This window comes from Chiroxiphia lanceolata, chromosome 1 (genome assembly GCF_009829145.1).
Source record: "Chiroxiphia lanceolata isolate bChiLan1 chromosome 1, bChiLan1.pri, whole genome shotgun sequence".
Taxonomy (NCBI): domain Eukaryota; kingdom Metazoa; phylum Chordata; class Aves; order Passeriformes; family Pipridae; genus Chiroxiphia; species Chiroxiphia lanceolata.
The window spans coordinates 125863512-125890731 of NC_045637.1; the positions used below are offsets into that span (position 1 = coordinate 125863512).

The following is a 27220-nucleotide window of genomic DNA, read 5'->3' on the forward strand; positions in this document are numbered from 1 at the left end:
GAACTCAAAATAGACAAAAGAAGTCTGTATTTTGTTTTTCAAACACTTCTACCCTGGCTTCTCCTGTCTCTTTACAGTTCAGTATCACAAAACAAAGCAATATCCACAAATATCCACTACAGTCTAACAGGCAAATCCTGAGCACACTGCCAGTGGTGAGGACTTCCTCTTGCACATATCTCTGGTTTCAAATACAAAAAACTGGTGGTTAGGATGCATTCCACAAAGCAGGAGTGGTTTAAAACTCATACATCAAGTGACAGTCTGCACAGTAGGTTTGCATTTATTCTTTGGAAAAAAACAAAGAGAGCTTTTCTATTAGCAGGACGGTAACACCACCTCTCTTTAACAACTATACCCCAAATTTGTGCACAAAAAACCTGGAATAGGAAGGTGACTTTGGTCAGAGCAACTAAAAGAATCATTAATTCAGAAATACTCTACATCAAGTGCTGCCTGCAGTATTCCCAAAGAGCTAAATTTGCAGAGTAAAGCTGCCTCCTGTAGATTCCATCCTTGTTTCCAGTAGAGCTAAATAAGACACCTAACAGTGCCACATTTGTACATGAACAATTATATAAGAAATAGGGTAAAAAATATTAACATTCCAAGAAAGACTGCCATCATCATTACCTTTTTGATTTCATCTTCAAATGCTTTCTCCAGATATTTGTATCTCCTGATAAGTTTATTGAAGACCTAAAGAGAAACACAGATTGATTTAAAAAGTGCAACAATTGCAGCCATCTTTCTTTACAAAAAAAGGCAAAGGAAACAAGGCTGCCACTACTGAATCCATAAAGCCTATCTTTGACTAATCTGTGACATTTTTTTCTTTTAACTATCTCCACAGCAGGAAAGGAAATGTAGAAAGCACTGCTGGCTTCTCACATTCTTATGTTCCACTGCACAGTTTTCTTTAGACATGTTTCCAGGAAATAAGCAGCTTGCAGAATGGTATTTCTGCAGTTATCTATTGCATTGTCTGCCTCATGGAGACCATGAAACATTCGTCTCTATCAGTTTGTCCACAAATGGAAAAATACAAGTTTTGAGATTCTTGCTTCACAGAGTGATACTTGAGTCAGGGAATTTACTGCAGTTTGAAAGCCTTCTTTTTGCATTTCTCAGAATTTTATTCCTATTCTACTTTTCATCCTATCCATAGATCGAAAGCAAGGGAGAAGAGGAGAAGGTTAACTCTGCACCCTTCCCCTGGTAGTGCAGCTCTGGGGAAGTTGTCAGCTGAGGCTGATGGAGTGAGGCAGTCAGGATGCTGAGCATCTTCAGCAGGTGTAACATCTTTGCAAATCAACTAGCATAAATGTTTACAACAAAGCACACTCCTGCCAAGGAAAGAGGAAGAACGTTCAACAAAGCTTTTACAACAATTATGTTATTGGAAACACTTGTTCTCCAGTTTTCACCATTTGTTTCCCATTGTGTGACCACAGATTATGAAACCAGCAGCAGCACAGGTGCAAAGTGCATTAAAGGTGAGGAAGGAAGAGATAAGAAATTAAATAAACAAATAATTGCTCGCACTACTGTACAAAGGCACAAAACATATGACTCACTGTCACAAGTAATAGGGTTTATGTGGAGAACAAATGACATTATTGCTACATAATGTCATGGATGGGGGGGGAATCAAGCTTAGAATATTTCAGTTCACTTTTCAGAACAGAAAATACATCCTAACATCCTAAATGGAAGTATTCTGGCTCAGAACAAGTGAAAAATCAAGTTGTGGCTATGCTGAGAAACAGAGAGACAAAAAATTCTAATAAGGTGTAAGATGAAAATGTAAGCTTCCTCCTTGTTCATATTTCCAAACAAAAGTTTGTATATTTTCTTAAGTCCCTGTAAATGACAGAAGTGTGCTTGATATGCGTATAATCTGCTAAAATATCAGCATTAGCTTTAGTCTTTTTACTTGATGACTTTTCAGTCTTCTAATGGTTTCCATGACTAAATCCACAAAAAAAACATGCTACTGGTTCATTTGGGAGTCAGAGTAAGAAATTACCTTATAGGTATCTTCTAGATAAGGAAGTTCTAAACACTAGTTTAGACTAACTCCACTTTTTGATAATAGCACAAGAACTTTATTTTCTATTATGCATGGAAAAAAACCTGGCACACATCTCTTCAGGCATTAATTACAAAATGTTGACTTATTTTGCTGACTTTTGGTTTGAAATGCAGAGAATACACTGAAATACTACTGCTTCAAATCCTGAAGTAAAGCCTTTTTTCCATTTTCCAGTATGCAAGCTTCCACTTTTAAGTTAAATTTCTTCTTGGAGGACTGGTACTGCCAATTTTTCTTACAAAATCATTAAAATATTAAAATTCAAGAAGATAGAATCAATGCTTTTACAAGTAACATGGATTTTCCTGAAGCAGAATACCCTGTTTTAAGAAATTATAAAGCTGATGTACAAGAAATATTGACCTTTTTTCCAAAAATAAGTATATTTCACTTCTTTAGATTATCAGAGATGTGTTTTTAAAGGAGCTTTCTGCTATTAAACAAACATTTGTTACTGATGCAGATTTTGATCCCAGCACCCTTAAATCAACCAAGCACCTTTCCAGCAGCTTGACACTCTAGACACCTTAGCAGGGACAGTGGTGTTTATGCTTCTACTTGCTGTCTCCAGCATTCCAATAATAACTAGTTATTTTAGAAGATAAATATATTACTTAATTAATGAAAGATTTCTGACACATGGGAGTGCCCTTTATTACTTGGCAGAAGAGACCAGGCCCCGTCTTGCTACAACCTCCTGTCAGGCAGTTGTAGAGAGTGATAAAGGTCATCTCTGAGCCTCATTTTCTTCAGGCTAAACAGCCCCAGCTCCTTCACCCACTCCTTATAAGACCTGTGCTCCAAACCCTTCAACAGCTCCATCTGCCCTTCTCTGGACGTGCTCCAGCACCTCAATGTCTTTCTTGCAGTGAGGGGCCCAAAACTGAATACAGGATTTGAGAGGTGGCCTCACCAGTGCCAAGTATAGGGGAATGATCAGTGCCCTCATCCTGCTGGCCACAATATTGCTGATACAGGCTGTATTTCTGATACAGTTCATTTGTTTCTAAAAATACATTCATATAAATCTTTCAGTCTGCATACAGAAAAGGTCAACAAAAATAATAAGGGTGGTGTCCAGAAATAGACTCAAACAACAGCAGACTGAGATAAGCAAAACTGCTTTCTGTAAAAGAAAGCATTGCCAACTGTAATAGGATTATCTTAGACATCCTATTTTTTTACCTAAAATGTATAGGTTAGGACAGATTACTGATTAACTGGATTTTTCAATTGGCCTATAACTAGCCTACTGCAGCCTAGACAGTCTGCAGATGTTCCACTGTAATCCCTTTTGATACATAAATGGAAAACAGTAATCAACTATGCCTTAACTGACCTGAGCATAATTTCGGATGGCATCATGATCTTCATCTGCAAAAAATACACAGTGGTTGGTCATCTTGGTCTTATCATTGTCATCTATGCGTGTGCCTCCAGGAGCTAGAAGAAAGGGAAAAAAGGCAAGAAACGATTTCTTACTTTAGAGGATGTTCTATGTGCAACATTTAATAAGTCTGGTCAGTCTTACGTTAGTATCACTAAAGCAAAAGGCCAGAGTAAGATCTGGAAGGGGAAAAAGAGGAATAGAGAGAGACCAAAGTTTGCTAAGCTATGGTGGCATCTGACAGAAAGTACACCTGGCCAATATGCTGCACCTCAGATCACACAGACCTCACAGGACTGAGTGATTCAGTTCTCTCACATCTCAGTGGGTTTTGAGAGCACTGAGAGTGATCAAATAAGCATGGGTTGGAGGACGACCCTTGTGCATATTTCAACTACTGCTTTAAACACCAACGAAAATCCTTTCCAAAGAGGAAAGTATTAGCACTCTTAGTAATTTGAGGACTTGGAACATCCTACTAATTCCTTTAATGCTTAGCAGGCTCATGTAAACATTCAAAACAGTAGCTTATTTTGTTGAGAGTTTTTTACCTAGGTATTTCCACTAGCTTTTGTTTCTTGCATTACCTCAAATCTTACAAAAACATCTTTTCTTCTTACATACCAAAGACCAGGAAGCAGGAATCAAACCAACATGACCAGTAAAAGGCGCTAACTTATTCAAAATACAGAGGAAGGTGAAAGGCACGTTTTTGCCAAAGCTGCCACTGATACCTGAGAGAAATGTCCCATGAACATCCATAAAGCACTCCTCATTATCCTTCACTTCTCCTCTCAGCTAGCCTTTGTTGCAACATCTCCAAAGGAAGATTTGCAACAGCTGAAGTGCTGTATTAGCCTTTTTATGCTAATAAGTCCCTCTGTTTCCCCTAGTTAGTGTATCTCTCATTTTCATTGTTGCAATTATATGCTGGTTTAGCTCAGATACTGCTTCTCAGAGCAGTATCCATCAAGTGCCAAGGTGTTACTGCATGACAAACAACAAACAGTGCTATGATACGAGATGCAAGCAGTGTCTAGATAAGTGAAATTGTAATACAGGTTATAATTTCCACTGTAGAGGAAGACAGAATCTTAAAAGAAGCAAGTATCAAAATTCTCTGTCAGATACTCTGCAGGTTACCTAACATGCTGCCAGCTACCAAAATATCAAAGAGTGTGTCAGCATAGCGGCGATAATCAAGCCGTGAGCCTGCTGCATCCAGAAACTTGGCTATAGCCTCCAGGTCATTCCCAGCTTCATTGAGGCCTTGGACAATTGTATCCCTGAAGACTGTGGGTTCAAATTTCTCCTTTTCATCTGAAACAGAGACAGGAGAGAAAGAAAAGGAGAGAACCAGTTTTTAAACTGTCTGTTAAAATTCTGTATCAGCCAGCAACTGAAATGATCACAGTACCTAAATATATTCTTCTTATTCTGGTCAACACAATAAAAGTTTCTTTGTTTGGCTTGTACTGCCTCTGGAAATTCTTCAGTGTTTACCCTTGCTTAGCTCTCTTCCTCATCTCCCAACACCAAAACACACACAAACATATCACAATAAATAAATAAAGGAAAGGAAAAGCAACTACTGAAATTGTTTTCAAACTTCATACTCTTACTTCTCTTCTTGAAGGTATTATCACGTGTGTATCACTGTGCATTGCTAAATCTGAGAGCAGAGTGAAGGGAATGTCAGCTATGTGTACATAATGTCACTGTAGGAACACTCCATTTTTCATTTCTTGTTATTTTTCTTTAAATAACTACGGTCATACAGCTAAAATGTTTTCAAAAAGACAAGTCTTCAGGAAAAGAGACCAAGGTATTAATAAAACTAGTTTTTGCATAAACATTTAGGACCAGGCAACACAGTGTAACCAAGAATTTATCTTTCATATTCACAGATCTAAGCAGCACTAGGAAAACAGAAACATAGCGCTCACATTGCATTTTCTACAGCTGTCCCTTGTTGCACTCTATTAAGGTACAGACAAAGCCCTATGTCAATGTCATTACTCACAAGAGACATAACTGCAACTTCCAGATGAATCTACGTAGACTTACCCACACCTCCTGTTCCCTTTTCTGCAGGCTGTTAATAGCTTACCACTTGAAGCTTCTTAAGAAAACAGGCCCTGGCTTTATATAAGGGCACATATGAAATGCCTGTTACTGTCAAAATAACTGAACTTCAGAAACAGAACTGCAAACTGGTCTGTGCACTCAAAACCCAGGTTTGTTATCACCTGCTGACACAAATATTGATACAAGTTCTTGAAAAACCTGCAAATACTATATCCAGAGAATCAATCCAGAGATTTTTACTTACTAAGATAAATGAGGTTTGGTCAAGAGACTTTGCTTTCTAATAGCCTTTCTTCCCCAGTCTCTCCCCTCCTGCCACAGTAGTCTTACGGCAATAACTATTTTCCACATAACTCCTACTTTAAATAATTTTTTTATTTCTAATACACAAAAGACTTTCTCTCTCCTTGTTCCCCTGCTCATACTTGGGGTGTGCTCATTGTACCGTCTTCAGTACGTCACTTGCACATTCTCCACCACTTTCAACGCATCCCCTTCCTCCATAACAATCATACCTGGAAGGCACAAAGCAGTCCCTTCCACTCAAGTGTCTCAGGCCACTGGGAAGCTCAGGTGACTAGTCAACCTGTCCTTTCAAGGAGCCTGGCAGCACATAGCCAGCTGCAGTTCAAAGGCTGCCTGTCAAGCATGAAACACTGGAAAACTGAAGTGTTCCTTTATTTTCCAGAAATCCCCTGCTATGTCTAGCTTCTAGTGACTTACTAAGTCTACTTCTCATCTCCCTGTGGACTGCTTCCCCATCCTCTAAAATCTGATATCCTCAGATCAAAGCTGAGGATTACTCAACTCCATGGACATCCATATATATGCTCATGAAACCAGCTTATCCTGAAGTGATGCACACAACCACAGTGCCAGCCTAGATTCTCCCCTACCACGCTCTAATAATCCAATACACTACTTAATATGCCCCTTCTCTAGAGTGCAAATGACTTCTTCCCAGGCTTCTACTTCACACCAGATCTTGGAGACATTCTGGCTCTCAGCTGTGTTACCTTGACTTCAGCTAAAATCTGGAGTCTGCCATTAAAGCAACCACCTCTCATATCTGCAGGGTATGCTTGTGGTAGACAATCCGGAGAGGGTTGAGGGGGGAAATGGAGGAATGTACCTTTGCTCTGGGGAAATGCCTACAGAGAAGCATACTACTGGAATCCCATGTGAACAATCAGATCTACTACAAAATACTCAATTGCAGCTCTCTTCCAACTTGAAGTACAAAAAACAACCCAAAACAAAGAACAAAGCAACCCACAAGCAAATCAGTCTTTTACTGAAGTGTAAGTACTCCAGTATGTGCACTTCAGGCAGTTTTATTTGCTCAGAAGACATACAGTTCCACCCTTAAACAAGTATTTGAGTATAATTATTCTCTTCTGCATTATCAAATAAGTATGTATTACTTGCAAGGTAAAAAAAAAAAGCTCAATGATATATCAACCAACAAGAATACAGTTCAGTCTTAAGAGAGGAGTTAAAAAAATAATCCTGTTTTACCTTTTCAAATGTATTTTGTCTAAAAATTTAAGATGTTCATATTTAAACTGAAAGGTGTTATATGCTTGGTATCACAGGCACACAATGCTCAGTACAAATACAAACATCATGATTAATATTTCTTAACTCTTTTAAAAATTCTTCTCCTGCCCCAGAAGTCCTCCTCTCATCTGTAGTACCCTACTATTTTCTTGTCTATCACAATCTAAAAATTTGACACGGGAGGAGAACTCATTGCATGAAAAATTATTTATAATTTTACTGAAACATTTTGCTACCAAGCTAATGTACTGAAGAGGAATATGCTGATGTAGTACAAGAGGGTGAATAAGAAGCCATCATCAAGAAGGGGTGACAATATGTTGAGCTGTCAAAAGCACAATTACTAAACAAGCACAGCTCCAATCACAGGCTAGCAGAGGCAGGTGTAGCTTGCAGATGTGATGCACACAATATCCAATGACGCAGTGCTATACACAGCTTTTAATTTTCACCATGTTCCCAGATCCTTATATCCTTTCTTCTGCTTCTAAGAAAATCACAAAGTACATTTATACCCCTCTCCTTGAGAATGAATTTTAACTACTCAACAGAACGCCCACAACTGTATTTCTGTGGGAAAAAACAGATGCCTTGTTTGGACCCTCTTCTTACTTCATATTAATGTAAAGGTGTTAATATTGACTTTTTACTAGATAATTTTCTTTCTGAAAGTGTTATGCATCATTTTGCTTAGCTGATTTTGCGCCATTTTTTTAGCATATATCAATCCTATGTTATCTATACCATAGAAATAAACTTAGGTATCAGGTATTGCCTGTCAGCTTACTTCAAAAAACATGCACTGTTTGTTCCTGTTAATGCTTTGTGATGCTTTTTGTCTTTCATATATTTGTCAATTGTCTGGATATATAAATTTTCCTTTCTACATACTGGCATTTTTGCTACTCCTATTTCTTGCTCTTCCATTTCAGAACACACAAAGACATTACTCTGCACGCATGCAGGCGGTCAATGCAGTCTGCATCCCATGTATCTGCTCCATAAACACAAGTACTGTCCAAATGCCACTACTGCTGATCGTCACCAAAACAGCAGTATTCAACAAGTACAGAAACTATACTGAAAACTAACAAAACTACTTTCTTTGCCTAAATCGCTAAAACCTTGATATGGAACTGCGAGATGCCTCCCTCCCTTGCAAGGTTCTTCCTTTAACAACATCATTCTTCCTTCAAATCTTTTTTAAGCAATTTTCATGTCTGCCACTACATATGGTGGAGGCAAGGCTTATTCCTTTTATTTGGTCAACTAATAGAACTGGAAAGAGTAGGATTTACAAGCTCCTCCTTCATAGTCCTTTCTCAAAAACATTTTAGACACTTTCAAACTTTAAAGAAAAAAACATTGTATTCTTCCTCTTTTGCTCTCTAAAAGCTCAGAAGCCGTTCACAATCAGAGACCAGTCGCAGCTAGCTGACCAGTGATAAGAGTTCATATAGGCAATTAATTTTATTAGCTGCCTGACTGCAGTGTCACACCTCACTGTCTCCCCATACAGCAGTGCTCCAGGGAGCTGCAGAAGGGAAAAAGGACTATCATGGGACACAAGTCAATTGGTAAAACACACAGTCGGCTCTCAACCAGCACACTGCCTGCAGCATTTGTGCACTTCAGACCCCGTTACCTGCCTGCCTGTTACACACAACAGAACAGTCTCTGACAACTGAAATATGGTCAAACCACAGCTACTGCACTCTGTCCTACCTGGGCGACATTTTGGGATCCCCAGATATACTGAAAGTCATCAAAAATGGCCTAATCTATCTTCTAGTCTAAGTCCAAGACATAAAAGTCTGTGACACTGCTGGGATACAAAAAGTATATGCAGAGGGGAATAAACGTACTTGGAAACCATCTCTCTTCAAGCCCTCTGCTTCTAGAAAGAAACAAGTATCTACAATTTTCTAAGCAGGATATTCAAATGTTAAGGCAACCAGGATCCCACTGTGTTTGAAGAAGAGATTTTATGCTTTGAGCACAAAAAGAAATGTTTGCATATTAAAATTTCTATATTAACGCTATTTAATATCCACAATTCTGTTTAAGTAACCTCTCTGAAAAAAACTAACCAAAAACCCACCCCCCAATCTTTCAGACCCCACACCATGTCTCTTACTTCTTCCATGCAGTCAACAAGTTATCTAGTGCCACTCCCAATCACTGTAATAGCAATCCAAGAGATAGGCACTGAAATACAAATCAGATCTCATTATTTACTCTAATTACTGCTTGTATTAAACAGGAGTCAAAGACCAAATTATGCCACAGTGCAAAACACGGGACGAAAGTCTTCAGAAAGAGGACATTTTCTGAGACAATTTTATCAAATAACATGTACCACAACTGACTGACCTAGACTGAAAAATACATGGCATCAATCCAGAAGTGTGCATGTCTCATTGCTTTCACTGGTGAATACGACAGATGTATTTTTTAAGGATTGTTAATTCCACTCCTCCAGCTATGTCTATGTGGTTGCTAATTAACACAGCGTACAGCTCCTATGGAATAATGCTCTGCACCATGTTGATGGAAAGTTATTCCCACTAATTACTGGAACATCGTGACATTTAATTACAAACAATACTGGTTTCTTTTTTAATGAGTTATACTTACAAACATTGTATATGCACCATAAAAAATACACTTTCCATTTAAGACACTTCATCAGTCAAACAAAATGAAGAAGTGCTGGGTGCAAGGAAGTAAAGATGACAAAGCTGGCACTGCTTTTTACCATGACTGACATCAAAGTATTTTGCAATTCTCTTCTAAGCTTCGTGATCATCCTAGATCTCACGGTACTCACTCATTCAGCTCTTCAGATTCGTGACAGAATTTGCAATTTTCTAAGAAAGGTTACCAACTCTTTTTGTTTGTCTCAACCACACTAAGAAAAATGCTCTTATTTACATTTTCTGTCACAAGAGATTAAGACCAGGTGTTAGCTTTTGATTAGAAACAGGGAAGTCAAGATGGAAAAAATCTGTTTCATGACAGACAGGATCTTCATCTGTGTCTGCTATAATAATCTGCTGTTATACCAGTAAAAAATCTGAGCTTTCTTTTCATAAACTAGACATTTTTTTGGTGGGGGGAAAATAAATTAATTTATTACACATATTTTTGCTTTCTGCCTCAAACTGTTGGGCATTAACCTCAGCCACCTAAAACATGACAAATGAACTCTGAGTATAATATCACCAAACATGTTAGGACGACACTCACTCTACAGAATATCTGGATAACCAGTATAATTAGCACCATACAGCTTTTTTAAAAAATTGATGCTTATTGTACATAAGGAAAGAGTGTTGGTCATGTTTACAGAAAATCAGTATCACGGTGGGTAAAATGGGACTCACACAATGGTAATTGCTTTATTTTAACAATAAAAAAAGACTACACTAAAACAGCAGAAAGAAGTATTTCTGAAAAAGGAGCTTTCTCACCTCTCTTGTTACAGAAAGTAGGGCCAGTGAGATGATCTGACCATCTCATGGAGAAGGAAGGTGAGAGAATTCCTTTCTAGATATGAAAGGTTCATTCATAGACATAGCACTGATTTGAGTCAAAGAAATAAAAACCAAAAATCAAACCCCAAAAAGTCAGATAATTTTCTTTACACAGTCTTTAAATAAAAGCTCATATTTTGCTTTCTTACTTGAAAAAAAATTTTAAGAAAAATCAAAACAAACATCTAATAAATTTTCATCCTTATCTGTAGACATACTGTAAACTCAGAATTCCATTTTTAACTGAGGCTTCACAAGACTTCATAGCTAAGAAACACAAATTTTAAATAAAGTCCTAGGATATATAGTGAAAATAATAAAATTCATAGAGCTTAGTTAAACATAACATCTGCAATCTTGACATGACTGAAAAGAAGGAGAGAAAAACTTTAACGTTATTGAACTTTAAACTATTCCACCTGCCCTGTCTGCAGTCATTTTAACAAACAGGAAAATAAAGAAATGTAATGCAACCTACCCCTCTTCCTAGTTTTGAACCGCTGGCCTGTTAGCACCGGCTTCTGATTCTTATTCATAAAATTTCTGGAGAAAGAAAAAAAGGAAAAATATTTTTACTCTGGCATTTACAGACAACAGTTTAATCTAAAGGCAAAATAAACACTCACTGTAGTAAAATCCCAACACGTGAAAGGGCAAGAGAGTTCCTGATGCATATTCAAAAAGTAATTCATATTATCTTAAAGATGAAGAGCACTACAATCCAAGAATGACTTTGACAAGATGTGCTTCTGCCAAAACCTGGCTCTTGGCACCTCTGTAAAAAACCCTGAAGGTTCAAACCTGGACAGGAAGGTGATGGAGCCGCTGCCCTTACTCCTGCGGCAGGGGTACAGCACCACTGCCCACCCAGCTCATGGGGATGCTGTGGGCACAGAAGCCACTGGGGCAAAAGTCTGAGAACCATCCTGGTGGGGCTCGTCATGGCACAGGTCTAACCTTCAGGAATGTTCAGCAGGTAGATCGATCTCAGGGCTACATATTGTCCTGCTAAAGATGTGACTTTGTGGTCTAACCATAATTACAACCCAACCAAATTCTTAATAATAGCTAGTTCTTAAAAGCAGGTGGGTTTTGTAGAAATAATAAAAGATAAACAAATCTCTTGCTCCATCAACTTTGCGCATAAATATACAGTTAAGGACCTACATGGCACATCATGTAACAGTAAAAAATATTGGGCTTGTACAACTTCAGACCTTAACAGCGAGTCTCGACACACAATGTCAAAAAATTTGGGAAGTGCTGATATATTAATGCCATTTTATCTGAAGAAAACAAAACTATTTTTCAGCTTTGGATATAGTCAGTTTAATCACACAGACACAGCTTCCACAAAGAGCAGCTAAACTGACAGCTGAATGCAAACAGCAGTGAATAAAAGGCAGCTTTGCTGCATGCAGAAATCATCACAGGTCATCCCCCTGTCCTGCCAACAGCAAATGCCAGCCCTGAGACTCAGAGGCCACCTATTTCACACTCTGCAGGTCATTAGGACACTGTTACATATGATTTGCTCATCCAGAATTAAGCCTTCCCATGCAGTTCTTAAAAAATCTGTATTATTTCTATTTCTTCATTGTAGATTCTTCAGGTCTAATTTAAAAGTACACACATTTCCAATATTTCTTCCTACTATGAATGAAAAGAAATTCAAGCTCCATGGCTAGAAAGACTCCATCAATCACGTTACTATCCAGGTAATGCTCTTTCTACCCCTGAAAGTTCATTTAACTCTGTTAACAATGCTTCAGCTATACAATGTCATACTATTTGCCAGACTTCCCTTTCTAGTTGCAGCATCCCTAGGTGCCCACTTCTGCAGCATTTCAAATTGTTAACCTGGCAAACTACTGCTTTCTAGTGTAGGTTTATCACTTATCCACAGTCAAAAACTGCCCACATGCACTGGAAATAGGCAGTAAAGTTCAGAGTCAAGACTGGGTTTGCTTCCTGCAAGTCATAAAAACACAAAGATATAACAAGCAGTTAAACTGAGAAGTTCACATTTATCGCTGAGGTTTAAAGCTGGAGTTTTAACAGACCAAGGAGCATTTCAAAACAACTGCAACACTAAATGGCCTCCTGGAAAAATGATTTGCTCATCTGCAAAGAGAGTTAAACATGGCAAACCATGATATCACGGGATCTTTTAAAGTGCTGTAGGACCCAAGCCTCCCTTCACGGTAGAGCCCAAAAGGCTCTTTCCCCTCCTGAGCTGTCTCGGTGGCAGAGAACAGGAGGTGCTTTCCAAGTTAATTAGGCAGACAATCCAGCAGTCTATAGGGATAAGCAATAGCCCAGCCTTTAGCCAGTGACAGGCTAGATTTGACATACTTGTCTGGTTTGTCTTTCTGACCTTCAGGTATTTGTAAAGAGACTCATCTATAACATTCACGCAGGCATTTCTGATTTGCTTTTATACTTGACCTGGACATCTTATGCCTTGCTCTGGGTCTGAAAATGCCCAAGAGATGGCAGGAGCCCATGAGGTTTGGAAAGAAAGTGTCAAGCAAGCAACACAGCAGGTAAGAATTAATCTGCTTGTCACAGATCTTCCCGAGCACAAACATGCCATCAGTGCCCATTTCCTTAATGAACACACAAAAGCCTTTGATGCAGTCATATTGGTACAGTTTCCCAGTTTCTATAAAAGGTAGAAATGCATATGCTAAATTTTTAGCACCAGTCTTCTCCTTCCCTTTGATGCAGTGTATTTTTAAACTGTAAGAGTTGCATACACCTGAAGCATGACTATCAAACATGACTGTTCCCTGGGAATATAAAGTATGTCCTTTAAGACAGATGGGAACAAGATTTAAAAAAAAAAGAAGTTGTTAAAGTAAAACTCACCACTTGTGGCAGATTTAATGACTAGAGGTTCGGTACAACAGAAGAGACTCTTTAATAGTTAATTACTAGGAAGACAGGATATGCCTTCTTCTATATTTAGCTTTACATGCACTGTGCTCTAATCTGCTACAGTGAGGGTCTGGCTTTATAAGGCACTGCCTCAAGCACTGGCCCAGGATCTTTCATCAAGAAATGGCAGCATGAGGCTGTGCAAAACCAACCCAGTGATCTATATGACAGCCCAGGATGTATCTATAATACAAATAGCAGCAGCTCCTGCAAATGAGATTTTAAAGTGCTGTTGCCACCACAACAGATGCCTGGATTTTTTTTTTACTTTTTTTTAAATCAAGAGTACACCAACAACAGGACAAAAGTAACGGCTGAAGATTGTAAATTCAGAGTGGCAGCATATAAACACAGTACATTTGATTGCATCAGAGTGCAGCCAGGTGTCTTGTTGCTGTAAAACCTTGAAATCACAAGGCCTTGAACTATTACACATATTCTCCATTCTAAAAGGTAGAGCATCTGGGCAGGCTAAAGCCAAAAGCAAATTTTGAAATGGCAGCTAGAAAAATCATAATGGTTACAGAATAAAGAACTTAAGGACAGAGAGAGGTAGGAAGGAAATAGCCTCCAAAAGAAAACCCAAATCACTAGTTAAACTTGGATCTTGCAGCCCAACATCCTCCAGGACTCATATGAATTGTCAGCAGGAAAACGAGCAAGTGTGAAAATGAGAGCTCATTCCTTTCACAGACTCCACTCTTCTACAGAACATGGGAGAGGCTCAGCAATGGAAGCTTTACTCTCGATTTACTGCTCGATACTCAGGCAGATGTCAGAGAGCAGTACGGAACCAGGCAACATACTCCTGTGTGGACTGTGGAAAACGGCTCATTTTTCACACAAACCACAAATGTCTAAGCCTGTTAATTGCTAACTTGCAGCTACAAAATTCATCAGAAAATAAAAAATGCATGACTTAAAAGTCTCCCAAATTCCACTTCCACTCTTGTTAACAGGCTTGTATAAAACAGATTCATACTTTAAAAATACATAAGTTGGTGAGCTCGTACATTCTCCTGAAACTGCTTGAAGTCCACAGGCTCAGCTTTCTCTATTGCTGCTCCTCACTTACATGCTAAAGACCCTAAACAGTTAAAATAAAACGGAAGGACATCTACAGTTGTAGACAACTAGACACGTATTATACAGTAGTTGCTTTAATCCACCAATCCTTCTCACACAATTAATAAAAACTGTAACAGTTTTAATTAATAAATCCAGGATTAATTAATAAAATTAATTTAAAACACCCGCAACAGATTGTAGAAGTTACGTTAGAACTTCAGCAAGTATGAACTTGCTTAACAAGTTAGAAAAATGCAGTCTTTTATCCATACCACAGGGAAATTCTTATGACGATTAACTCCTGAATTATTTAAAACCTTGGTAAGGCTGAAGTTTCTACCACACTAAAATACTGGAAGCACTTGCTCTTAGAAACATATTGCACAAATTTAAGAAAAAAAAATACTGAAAACCTTTATTCAAAGCAACATGATTTTTCTAAGCATCATTTTATACTTCCTTTAACCAAAATCTCAGAATCACCTGAGATGCTTCAAATATTAACATGCTCAGATGAATTCAGGAACAACTGTTTCACAGCAGTGAAACTCCACCACCCTAGGTACGGAGAGAGGGAAATCAATCCCAGACAACATAAGAACAACAGTTCATTATTAAAGTCCTTACCAAGATTTTATGGCTCCATGTACACAGAGCACCAAAAACAGCCCATGGGGACAAGCAGTGACCCTTCGGGCGGCCCAGCGGAGGGGTGGCTTTGGCAGCATTGCTCCACAGGTTGCTGCTGCTGTGGGGACTGGCACCGATGGCATTTGACTGACAGGGTGATGGAGAGAGCTGCCAGAGTACCACCAACACAGCACCACCAGCTTTCACAGGAACAGATGCTTGGCAGGAATTATTTCCATCTCCTTCCCTTGTTGAGATATCATGTAAGACAGGGGCACTCATCGCAAAGTCAAATAAAATAGAAGCATAGATGGGGAGAGTTGCTATGAAGGAAACACCCCAACCTACAAATCAAGGGCGATCTTTTTTTTTTTTCTCCAAAGACTATCTAGGACTTTACTGGACTTTAAAAAGGACTTTAAAAGGCTTTATTTGGTCTTTTTCATCCACCAATGTTACTGGGCATTTTCATCCTCTCACAGTTCCGCTTCCACGTAAAGAGGGTTTTCCTCTTCTTCCAGCAGCAAGGCAAGAAGTTACATTAAGAGCAAGTGACCAAACTTGAGTAGCATGGAGGAAGACTTGCCCTTGCACTTCTGCTGGAGAGGAAACATGTCAGCACACAGCCAGCAGCCGTCTCTGCTCTCTGGGAAGGCAGCAGGCAGCTAGATTATGAGCTAACAAAATCCGTAGGTGGAAACCATTTAAATCATTACCAGCACAGAGGAACAAAGCGACGTGAGGGGACAAGAAGACAGAGCGGAAGCAATGCAGCCACCAGTTCTCACCAAACCCTCATCAGGCTTCCCACTTTCCACTGGGACACTGAGTCCCTCTGGGGACTCTTACAGTCCTCCTTTTCCACAAGCACTTCCCAACACCCGGGTGCGGCAAGTGATCCCACTGCACATTGGTCACGCAGCCTACATGGTTGCTGCAGTGTTCACTGCTGAGACAGCTGTGAAGCATCTTCTGCTTTAATACAGTTTTTGCACCCTCATAAAGCTCTGAAATCCACCTCAGCTCCCGACATTTCCCAGGATTGGTCAGTGTGAAGGAAAAGTGCTTTATTGCCATATTCGAGGTAGTACAATGGCTAGCCCACAACGTGAAGAGTAGTTTCAATATTCCCTAGCTCCTGCTAAAAGCTCACTTGGATACTGTTGAAAAATAAGAAAATAAGCAGCTCTATTTTCTGCTTTCCAGGATCCCAAGTGCTCAGAACAGGACCAGAGTGGTGTTAAAAAGCTACCTCTCCTCTCCTTCACTGCACATCTGGGGAGATGGTAAGACCAAGCACCTACACTTAGTGAGACACACCAGGTTTTCTCTGGGCAGGTTGACTTGTGCCATTTCATCAGTACTTTCTGACTCTTGCCCCCTGTTCCTAAAACATAGGGTTTTTTTTTAAGAAGTCACTGATAAGCTGGAGGTCTCTAACTTCAACCATGGCACAAATCACCAGGAAGGGCAACACTGGCAGCCACAAGGTTTATCTTGCTGTTTTGCCCCCAGTTACAATGTTTATAAAATCTTTATTCCTAAGGTGCCATTCACTAGGCACAGTAAAGCCGGAGCCAGGCTCTCACCACATTAAAATCCCCTCACTGATTTTATTGCACAAATGGCCTCAACAGCAACACGCAGGGACTAAGCAGTCATGTAAGGATGTGCAGGGTAAATACAAGCAACCTTGTGTTTTAATATTTACAAGAAATAAGCATATTGCTAATCCACATATTTACCGCTGAAAATACTTTTGATTGCATACTTGTAAGCATGCCCTAGTCACCAGTGGCTATCATGTACATAATCTTAAGACAGTGTTGTAGCAGGTTTTCAACACATACTGAATGCCCTGTCTTTCCCAACTGAGCCTTCTAGAAGCATTCAAGGCACTTAATTTTTTTTTAAATGTTTATTTTTTCATCACAGAGCAGTGTTTGTCCACAGTAAAAAGTATCTACTGCAATAAAAGTACTAGTTCTTTATTAGTATGCCTAGTGGGAGAGAGAAAACAAAGACATGAAACAAGTGGAATTGGTTTCATTCTGCAGGAAGTACAAACAAATACCTAAAGACAATGAAACTTACTACGCATTAAATAAAAAATAAAAGCCTATGCTCATGCAAGATTCTCCAGCCAAGAATTGTGCAGGCAGCCTGGGAGTAGTTATCTTGAAGAAAAGGAGGCTGAGGGAAGACCTTACTGCTCTTCGCAGTTACCTCGGGAGGTTGTAGCCAGGCGGGGCCTAGTCTCTCCTTCCAAGTAATAAGTGGCAGGACAAGAGGAAATGCACTTAAGTTGTGCCAGGGGAGGTTTAAATTAAATATTAGGAAAAATTTCTTCGCTGAAAGGGTTGTGAAGTATTGGCATAGGCTGCCCAGGGAAGTGGTGGAGTCACCATCCGTGGAGGTATTTAAAACACGTGTGCATGTGGCACTTAAGGACATGGTTTAGTGATGGCCATGGCTGTGCTGGGTTAATAGCTGGACTCAATGATCTTACAGGTCTTTTCCACGATTCTAAGCCGAGAAAAAAAATGAGAAGACAGACTCACCAAAGTTTGCACCATAAATCACATCACCTAACTGCTAAACTGGGATGCGTAGGAAGACGTTTCTTGAAAAACAGTCAAAAAACCCCACTTCCCACTGCCATCAATGAATGTACAATCACACACTGCATTAGAGATTCACCTCACTGCACCTATTTCAGGAGATTGGGTACTTTTTATGTCATTAACCAAAAATTTCTACAGAAGTGGCTCAGATGAATAACACTCCTGAAGCACTCCAGATGCACTTCACAATGTCAAGAGAACTGTAAACTGAAGCACCAAGACAAAGGACTTCTCTGTGTTGTAACTAGCAACCATATGAAAAATGCATTAGTCATGGCAAAGTCAGAGAAAGAAAAAAAAACAGAGAAAAAAATCTTAACAATTGACAGGTAGAAATACAAGTCAAGAAAATAATCACACGCTCAGGCTGACACACATAATGTTGTCTTTCAGTAACAAGGTTTCTTTCAGCAACTGAAGAGGAGGAATTAGATGTAATTCTTCAAGGACAAGGTATTAGTAGGAGCTTTTCTCACTGCTGAGAGCTCTCTTAGGCGCTGTGCTCTTAACTGGAGTAGGCTGAGATAATGGAGATGGGGTATTGCTACAGATCAATTCATATCCAATTAACAATCATTTTAAGGTGATGGCTAGTCATCCAACTCCAAGCTTGCATGCCTTGGCAACAGGAAAACCTCTTAGAAAAAAGAAGGAGATAAAAAGGATTGGCAGAGATCCGGGTCAGGTGAACTGAGAAAAGAGGAAGACAATACTCTTCCAAAGCTAACAAGGTTTTTCCCTTATACAAGATACCTTATACATTTACACTTTCAATGGACTGTGTAAATGTTAGAACAGGATTCTTTAATTCAGAGGGACATTGGATGCCCTGTTTATCCTAAAAAGAATTATTGTCTCAGCAATTGCAGTAGAGATGATTTCACTACAGGAAAAATGGTATAGCTGAAATTCTGCAAAAACATTTTTATAAAGGTACTGCTGCAACTTAGCTCAAGCCTTCATTGATGTTTGGCAAAGAAACTGCAGCAGCCACTGTTCACAGTATACTTGCAAAAAAATCATTAATGGAGTTACTTTATAGGGTCCCCTTGAACCAGATCTTCAATAAACCAATATACACAAGTATATGGGAGAAGACATGTCAAAAGAATTACCAGAGAAGCTTCATTCCAAGTGGTGAATTTTGTCCGATACAAGACAATACAAAACAGTTCAGTAATAAAGGCCACTGCAGGAAGACCAGAAGGACACAGCACTGCAGCACCTGAAAACCCAAAATTGCCTTCAAAATTACAAAGGCTAAGCTTAAAAAATAAAAATAAATAAATACATTCTCTGCATTCTCCAGAAAGCAATGCCTCCCAGTTGCTAACAGTTTATTATTTCATGAACTAAATACAGTAATTGGAGGAGGGATGTATTAATAGCCAGCACCTCCTACACACTTGCAAGTGGTGAAGGCCTTGGCTTTGACAGAACAACTGCTGTAAGCATTAAAGCAAGTTTCAATTTAGACCTCCCTAACTATTTCTTCAAAGCATGGTGCAAAGAGTTCACCAAGGTAACGCACAGTTTTTTACCTGCAGAAAATTGAATCAACTTCCAGATATCTGAATTCTGATCTTTCTGGCACGAAGAGATGGCACAAAGGGCACAATGCTTTGCACCATGTCAAGTATTCCAAACATACCAGCTAACACCAATTATGCTGTTAGCAGCATTCACTGGGACAAAAAAAAAGAGTCCATAACTGACTTGTACCACTCTTTATCCCAAAAGCAATACCATGTTCCCTGCAGCTGCTGCTTCCTCCTCAGGGCAGGTTGAACATTTTGACAGAACACACTAGTTTTGGTGAACAAATTCCTGGAGTGAGGAATAAAGCAGTCAGTGTTCAGATTGCTTCAACCAGCAATTATTTTCTAGGTAGTCATGGGTACAGTTCTTCTCAGATCAAGCTAAGAGAATTCTATGGCAACAGATACTGATTCATATCCAATAGGTGTTGGGAAAAACAAGAAACAAAGCCCACCCAACAGTATATGCCATGTGGTGCCTACAAAATCGACTACTTTTTAGGTGAGTCAGAAAAATAACTATTACAGACTGAGCACACAGAGAGAGGGCACTCGCTATCCTACCCACTGCCTGGCAGCTCACATACCTGGTGCTCTCAGGTTTATTTCAGAAAGGCACTTCTTCACCTCTATGTGGAGGCCTGGAAGCTCTTAGATTAATTCATGGAAGAAGAAACTACCACGGCTATTAAAAACAGGGATGATAAAACCTTCTAAGTTTGTAAATTGCTGTTGGTTTGACAAGGGTATGAAAGAAAGAAATGCAGAAATTCATACCACCACATTCTCCTACCTCCCCATTCTTTTTTTTGTTTGTTTTATCTTCACATCTACCCAATACTGCAGGCCACTTTCAGAGACGAAACTCTAGACCAAAGGCAAATTTCTCCCAGTAAGCCAAGCTTTGACAGGAGAAGGCGCTCTCTTAAATCCACAAACACACAAGACAAGCATTACTCACCCATGACAGCACACTCCACTTGGGTGTATTATGGCAACAGCACTCAGAGCTGGGTGGCAACTGAGTAAGGCCAGGTGAGGAAGAGAAGTAAAACAAAAATCCCAAGAGGACTGTCCTGGGTCAGCTTATTGCACTACCAGTTTTGTAGGAGGACTTCAGGTTGCTTCTTCTAAGATGAGAGAAAATATTCAAACTAGTTATCTTCAGTGATGAAAACAAAAAGTTTTGAGCCAGTCTGTACAGAATATTGTGATTCAACCCACCAATATTTCTTCCCAATGACTGCGAATGCCCAGTGAGCACCATAGAGACCGATAATAGCAACCACATTGATATTATGATTGAACCGTGTATTGCAATTGCTTTACTTTGTTACATGCATTTACAACTGTATTATCTTTTCAGCATTATCTGTATTACTCTGCTAAATCATACATCCCATGTAATATCAACTATCTCCAGATAAGGAAATTAGATATTGAACATCACATCCTCCACATGTGGAATATCTAAAATTTGCTGATCAGAGAGTACTGGACTCTGACACTACTCATATATCAGAACTGGGAGATCAGTCTTGGTTTGGTAACGAAAGACTCAAATGCTAAGCAATCATGTTTCCCTTATTTTGGTACACCATGCACAGACACAGTCACAGAAGTGCTCAAAGCACCATATCTTCTCTCAATTTTAACAGTTCAACTTCGCTTTTCTTGATCTTTTTTCACGCTTTATCTAGACATAACTGACATTAAATGCAACACTTATCTGAAAATATAAATGCATAAACCCAAGAATATGTCTTTGTTGGTAATCCAGACTCAGAAGACTTTTAATTCCACCAAACTAAACCCAAAGAATTCAGAGCCTATCTATAAACACAACATTTCAAACAATGGCTATTATGAATGCATCACAATAATTTTGCTTCTCAAAAAGTTATAAGCAATTTTGATAATAATTGCAATCAGATGAAAACTCAGTTCTCAAAAATAATTTATATACACAGGTAGCCAAAATCTCAGAATTAAGAAACACTGCCATGAAAGGAAGTCAAATAAAGAAGCAATGCAAATGATGTGAGCTAGAAAAAAAATAGAGGAACTAGCCAGTTGTGTCAATAATTTGTATCTATTTTCCAGTATTAGCATCATCTCCTAACAGCATAATCACATCACAAGAAGCTAGAGGTTATTGAGACATCTGTTTCACCCAGATGTAGACCAGAGCAGGTATATAATATTTTACCCCACTCCATCACAGGGCCAGCAAATCCCACCAGCTGGCAGTGCTGGATACACTGCAGCACACTGTGCCCACACACTGGTAATGGAAGCAAGGACAGCGGTCAGTCAGCTCAGTTCAATGCAAAACCCAGCAATTTAATTGATACTATTGGGTTTGAGGATCACTTCCTATTTCCCTGTCCATGATTTTGCAAGGCAATCAGCTAAGTCAAAACCCATATCCACTTTCCTCAAACAAACAGCCAACTGTCAGAACCCAAAACTGGGGTGCATTTGACCTAACTTTAAAAATGAACGGCAACAGACATCTCAGCCTGACCCTGCAATCCTTGCCTCTTTTCACCATGAGGAAAAACATAAACATTTCCAGAAAATAGCTAGTCTAAAATATTCTGCTTGTCCATCATCTTAGAGTGAAATGGGTGAACAACTTCACAGCTTCAGCTTTAGGCACTTTTTAGATATCTGAACCAGATCAAACTTCACACCTGCAGATTGGCCATCTGTGTGAAAGTCAATGATGCCTATAAACATCTCAGACAGAGTTAAGAGTTTAGTTACCTACCCAAAATTAACGACAGGGCAATTACTATTGGTATATTATTCAGTTCTATAGTTAATTCAGTAGACCTGCTTGTTTATCTTTCTGAAACGATTCACAGAATTTTCATTGTTGGCTGAGAAGTTTCAAAATCCAGAGTACCCCAAATACGCTGTGAGAATAGGCTCAGTGTAAGACCACAGCCACCCACCCACACCCAACTCAGTTTCTGAAGCCAACATTACTGCAGGAGTTATGGATTTCTAACTGGAATTAGGTTTAGTATCTTTTTTCAAGGGCATAAAACATCACTATGCCAAATAGCCTGGCTTCCTTCAGAGGAAGCACTTGTGCACTTTGTGGTTGTTTGGACTATATCAATGTCAGCTTGGCACAATGCTATTTGACACTATTAACAGGGAAATCTATTTCCTTGTTTACAGCATCACTGTTCATGCACTGAAAAGACCAATATCAGCAACCTACTTCTGCAGATAACTCAATAAAGGTTCCATGGAATGTGTATTTGCAGGTGTATGCGTATACATCTACATAAAAGAGAGCAAGAACACCAATAAAAGCTACATTAGATTTCTACAACTCACTTCCTATGAGGATGCAAGATATGAAGAATTTAAAACGTTTACTAATGAGACAGCTAAAGGTTATTTTTCTGGACTGAGAAACCATAATGAAAGGTTTGCCTGGTCTCTCTGAGGCTTCAGAAGGACATGCCAGTCAACCCGGGGCTCTTGAATGCAGATCTAAAAAAACATTCTACAAAATACATGAACTTCCAGTGAAAAAGGGGCACACACCTTTCAGTTCTACACTGCCTCTCCTTCTAAAAGGAACAGAAGCTCTTTAACAACCAAAAAATTGTTAACAGTTACTGCATCTATCATAAGATGAGGAAAATAAAAAAATTCTAATTTTAAAAAGTGAATTCATGCGAAATCCCAAAATGTAGAGCTGTTCAATCATGGACACAGTCAAACTCCCAAGTCAATGAACTGACTGCTGAAGACCATGCAGACCAACGCCTTTGCATCCCACCTCAAATGTTGCTCTTCCTAGTTTGATACTCTCTGGAGAGTTTAACTGTCACATGTTCTTTACTAATGGAGGATACAAATGCAAAGGTAGTAGAAGTGCCAACCTAAATTAATTTTTTCTTAATTCTAGAAGAGAGCAGATATTCAATATGACTTTCAATTGGGGGCTTTGCAATAGGTGGGGGTTTTTTTGCTATCCTTGACAATGCTTCAAAAATAAAGTTGATATTTCAGATTAAGAATATGTTGATATGGGCCTTTATTAACCAATTGCTAACGACATGAATTAAGGTAGTTTGTTCAGTAATGTAATAGCCTACTTTTCAACAGGAACTGAGTAATTTATATTGGGATTACAAACAAATAATGAAAAAGTACATTGAAAATAATAAATGGGGAACGTGGCACTAGGAAGACAGTGCTCTTGTTCCCATCACCAACATTTTGCTCTCCCTCAGCTTCAGAGGGCTTTTTGTTATGGTATGTCTCCTCATACTGTAACACTGCTTTTGCAGAGCTGATACCCACTGAAAAGGTCAACAACTGTTTAAACTGACAGGACAAAGGAAAACAGGGACAGAATCAGGCCTTCCTATACCCAGGAAACAGAATACAACTTAGGAAGGGCACTAAACTACTAAACTAATCCTAGCATCAAACAGGCTACCCATGAAATGCCTTGGTTTGACACACTGGGCTTCAGGGAGCTAGGGACCACTGCTCACAAATAAACGTTCAAGAATCACCCAATTTCCTCACAGGAGAAACCTGACAGTCCAATGTCTTGATGATTTTGCAGTGTAGGTCACTAAACAACCAGTCCAATATCATCATGAAGGATCTTGGAGGCACAACAGCAATGCAAATAAATTGACATACTGATGGCAGGGTACATTTGGAAAAAGGCATTTTTTTTTACCATACACCAATAAACATTTTAATAGGAATAAAACTGAAAAAATAAAGCCCTTCCCTTGACTCCTCTAGAGAATTATGCTTTCTGTTCTCTAATTCAAGAAGCCTTCTAATAAAGCTCCACAAAACAAGACAGCTAAACCCAAAACCTGGCAAAAGACCCTGAGCATGTGCCTGAGTACTGAAGAAGCAGGTGTTTCCACGTGCTGTGCAGGGAGCTGAGACTGATGTGCAGGATGATAAATCTCAAGGGCAAAGTCAAAGATTCACATGGCCCTGGGGACACACTGACTGGGGCCTCTTTTCACATGAAATGCAGGTGAAAAAAACCACAAACATCTTGGCAGAATATGGTATTCAACAGCACAAAACTGGGCTCCAATAGCACTGGCTGATGATTTTGAGATCCTCAGGTCTCAGTCACAGGAAAGCACACATTAAGACAATGCAATCAAAGCAGACCTAAGACAGAAGTGATCTGACAAAACAGACCTCGGAGAGGTGCAGCAAAAAGACTCACACCAAACTCATATCAATATTGGTGCATACAGAGAAGGTTGTAGACTGAAAAGAAACTCACCATCCCCTCTTCTTTCTAGAGGGTTGACTCCTTGAGCATTTAAAACAAATAGCATACTTTGTTTTGCTAATTTTCTATCATTCAAGGAATGAAATGGTAGTGAAAATAAATGACAAGCCCTGTAGCTGCTAACGTTCAGTAGTATTTTCCTGAGATTTCAACCCTGTGTCTTATCAGAAGAAAAACGACTAACGTTTAACTTGAATGCACTGAATGAATCTTCCCTCTTAAAAACATTTCTAGAGAACTAGAGGATTTTATTTATGGAAACAAAATCCAAAATGAAAGGATTACTTTAGCTTGCAAATTACAAACCGTTGAATCGCTTAGACTTCTTTTTCTGCATGAAAACACATTTAAGGAAAACACATGAAACAGTGGTTATTACAAAGAAGTACAACCCCAAAGCCACATTTAATTGCTCTGCCTGCGGTAGTTGAAAGAGTTGTAGAAGGGTGTAACTCCTTGAGATTCAGGACATCACAGGAGACGCTTCCTTCCTGTACCCCTGGCCAACCTCTCTGTCCCAGACTGTGTCTAGTATTTCCTGTTTGTACTCACTCCTAATTCTCACCAGAGGCAATCCATCCTTCTTACAGGCTGACTAAAAGCAATAATCTTGCTAGTCTGCTACTATGAGTCTGCAATAACTGTAAGTGATCTCCATACAAAACTTCTCCATCTGATGTAACAATAACTCAGATTTTGCAGAGTGTAAAGAAAACCTAACTTCATGCAAGGTCCCACAGGGAATAGGTAGCAGATGAGAATCCCTATCCATGTCTCAGTATGCATCTTAGCTATGGGAATACCTTGTGTATAGCTATTATGGTTATACCAATTGTGTTCCAACATGCATTGGTGCTCCCCAGTTTCAGTTATTCTTTTGTGGTCTTTTTATAGTCTACCTTCAGGTACAAACACGCCTGAGTAATGCTGACAGATCACATCAAGGATCAAGTGGCTGTGCTGAGATCCAAAATTAGATGAAAACTGAAAAAAACTCTACGTAAAATAAAAATACTTAAGGAAGTCAAAGTTATACAATGCCAATCAAGTGGGTGGGGAGGGGGGAAGCAACCTATCCACAGATTGCTATTTGTGAGATCTGAGATTTAAAAACAGAGGATGTTTCTAGCAATAAAAAACCCTTGAACTTGCATGAACTTGAATTGATCTAAATGAATAATCCTATTAGATCCTCTTAACTTTGGCCAGGATATAATTATAAGGACTGGAGACAGCAGGACCAAAACCCAGTGGGGGTCTGTCTGCAAAGCTCAGCTCCACTCGAAGGATATTTCCTATAGCCCAGGCCATGCAGGAGACAGAACCATTTCACAAAAACACATTTGGCAACCATATGAAATGGCTTTTACATAGGAATGACTAAATAGTCCTAAGACTTCAAATTCACAAAAGACAATGGCAGGGATAACACAGCTCTGTCAAGGCATGACTGCATGTCAAGGGTGAACAGGACTCATTGTCTCCCGAAACAGGAACTGGAGGTTGGGGGATCAAAGGAAACCAGGAAGTACTAAGTCCAAAAACAAGTAAAAAGGGGTCCTCTTTCAAGCAATCGTGAAAGTTATAATCACGGGATGCTGCATACACACAATTTACCTAAATTCAAAAAACTTACCACAGGCTATCAAATATAAAGGTAAACACAAAGACCATGTTTTGTTGAGGAAATCCCTAGCAGTGAACCAGTGAGAAGTAAGCTAGAAGAATAAGTCACAGAAATATGAGTACTTGTTTGACCTATTATTTTATTTTCCCCTAGAAGAAAATGTAGTGAGTCAGACCAAGTTTCTGATCCTGACAGGCCCAGGCACAGAGAGAGGCTATAGGATATTTGACCCCTGCTACCATTAGCAGAGCAGCAGAGTACACAGCCATAATTCTAGCAAGCCTCCAAGACACAAGTGAATGACACAAGTGGTCATTTCAGAGAAAACAGCTTAAAACCAGTGAAACCAGTTGAGCATTTCATTTTCCTCTCTTCTACGTCCAAAGCCTGAGCATTTCATGGTGCACTCTCCAGGGCACAGGACAGTCTTCTCCCCCAGCTTGATCCAAGAAAAAGCTTACTGTTTTGCACATTTACCAAAAACAAGTGTTCCTTAATTAAAGAAATACTTGTTATTTTCTTGCATGAATGTTGCTCTCAACAACTGCAGAAAGTGTCAGGCATTTAGGATCACCTATACACTGTTAACAATAGCCATCACAAATCCCCACTAACACACCTGCATGCATTAGAACCAGCAAACCACTGGGGAAAAATGTCCCCACCGGTCCCTGCTTTCACAAATCACATGTATCACATGTATCACCTGATAAGGAAATAAGGAATTTTTAATATGAACACTTATCTTTTTAAATCAAAAAAATATCCTCAGTCACAGTGAGGTTAACATTTCCTTCTCCCTCTGTAATACCCAAAACG

At 39.3% G+C, this 27220-nt stretch overlaps 1 protein-coding gene across 2 annotated transcripts in view; it reads right to left on the bottom strand.

Moving 5' to 3' along the window:
* The window catches only part of BZW2 (basic leucine zipper and W2 domains 2), a 54047-nt gene that overhangs the window by 24445 nt on the left and 2382 nt on the right, over window positions 1-27220 (bottom strand). For both annotated transcript variants that reach the window (XM_032687517.1, XM_032687527.1), the window contains exons 2-5: window positions 11145-11209; window positions 4626-4802; window positions 3435-3538; window positions 634-699 (exon numbers count right to left, since the gene is read on the bottom strand). In XM_032687517.1, the coding sequence (XP_032543408.1) occupies window positions 634-699; window positions 3435-3538; window positions 4626-4802; window positions 11145-11202 (405 nt within the window). In that variant the 5' untranslated portion in view covers window positions 11203-11209. The remainder of the gene's footprint in view (window positions 1-633; window positions 700-3434; window positions 3539-4625; window positions 4803-11144; window positions 11210-27220) is intronic.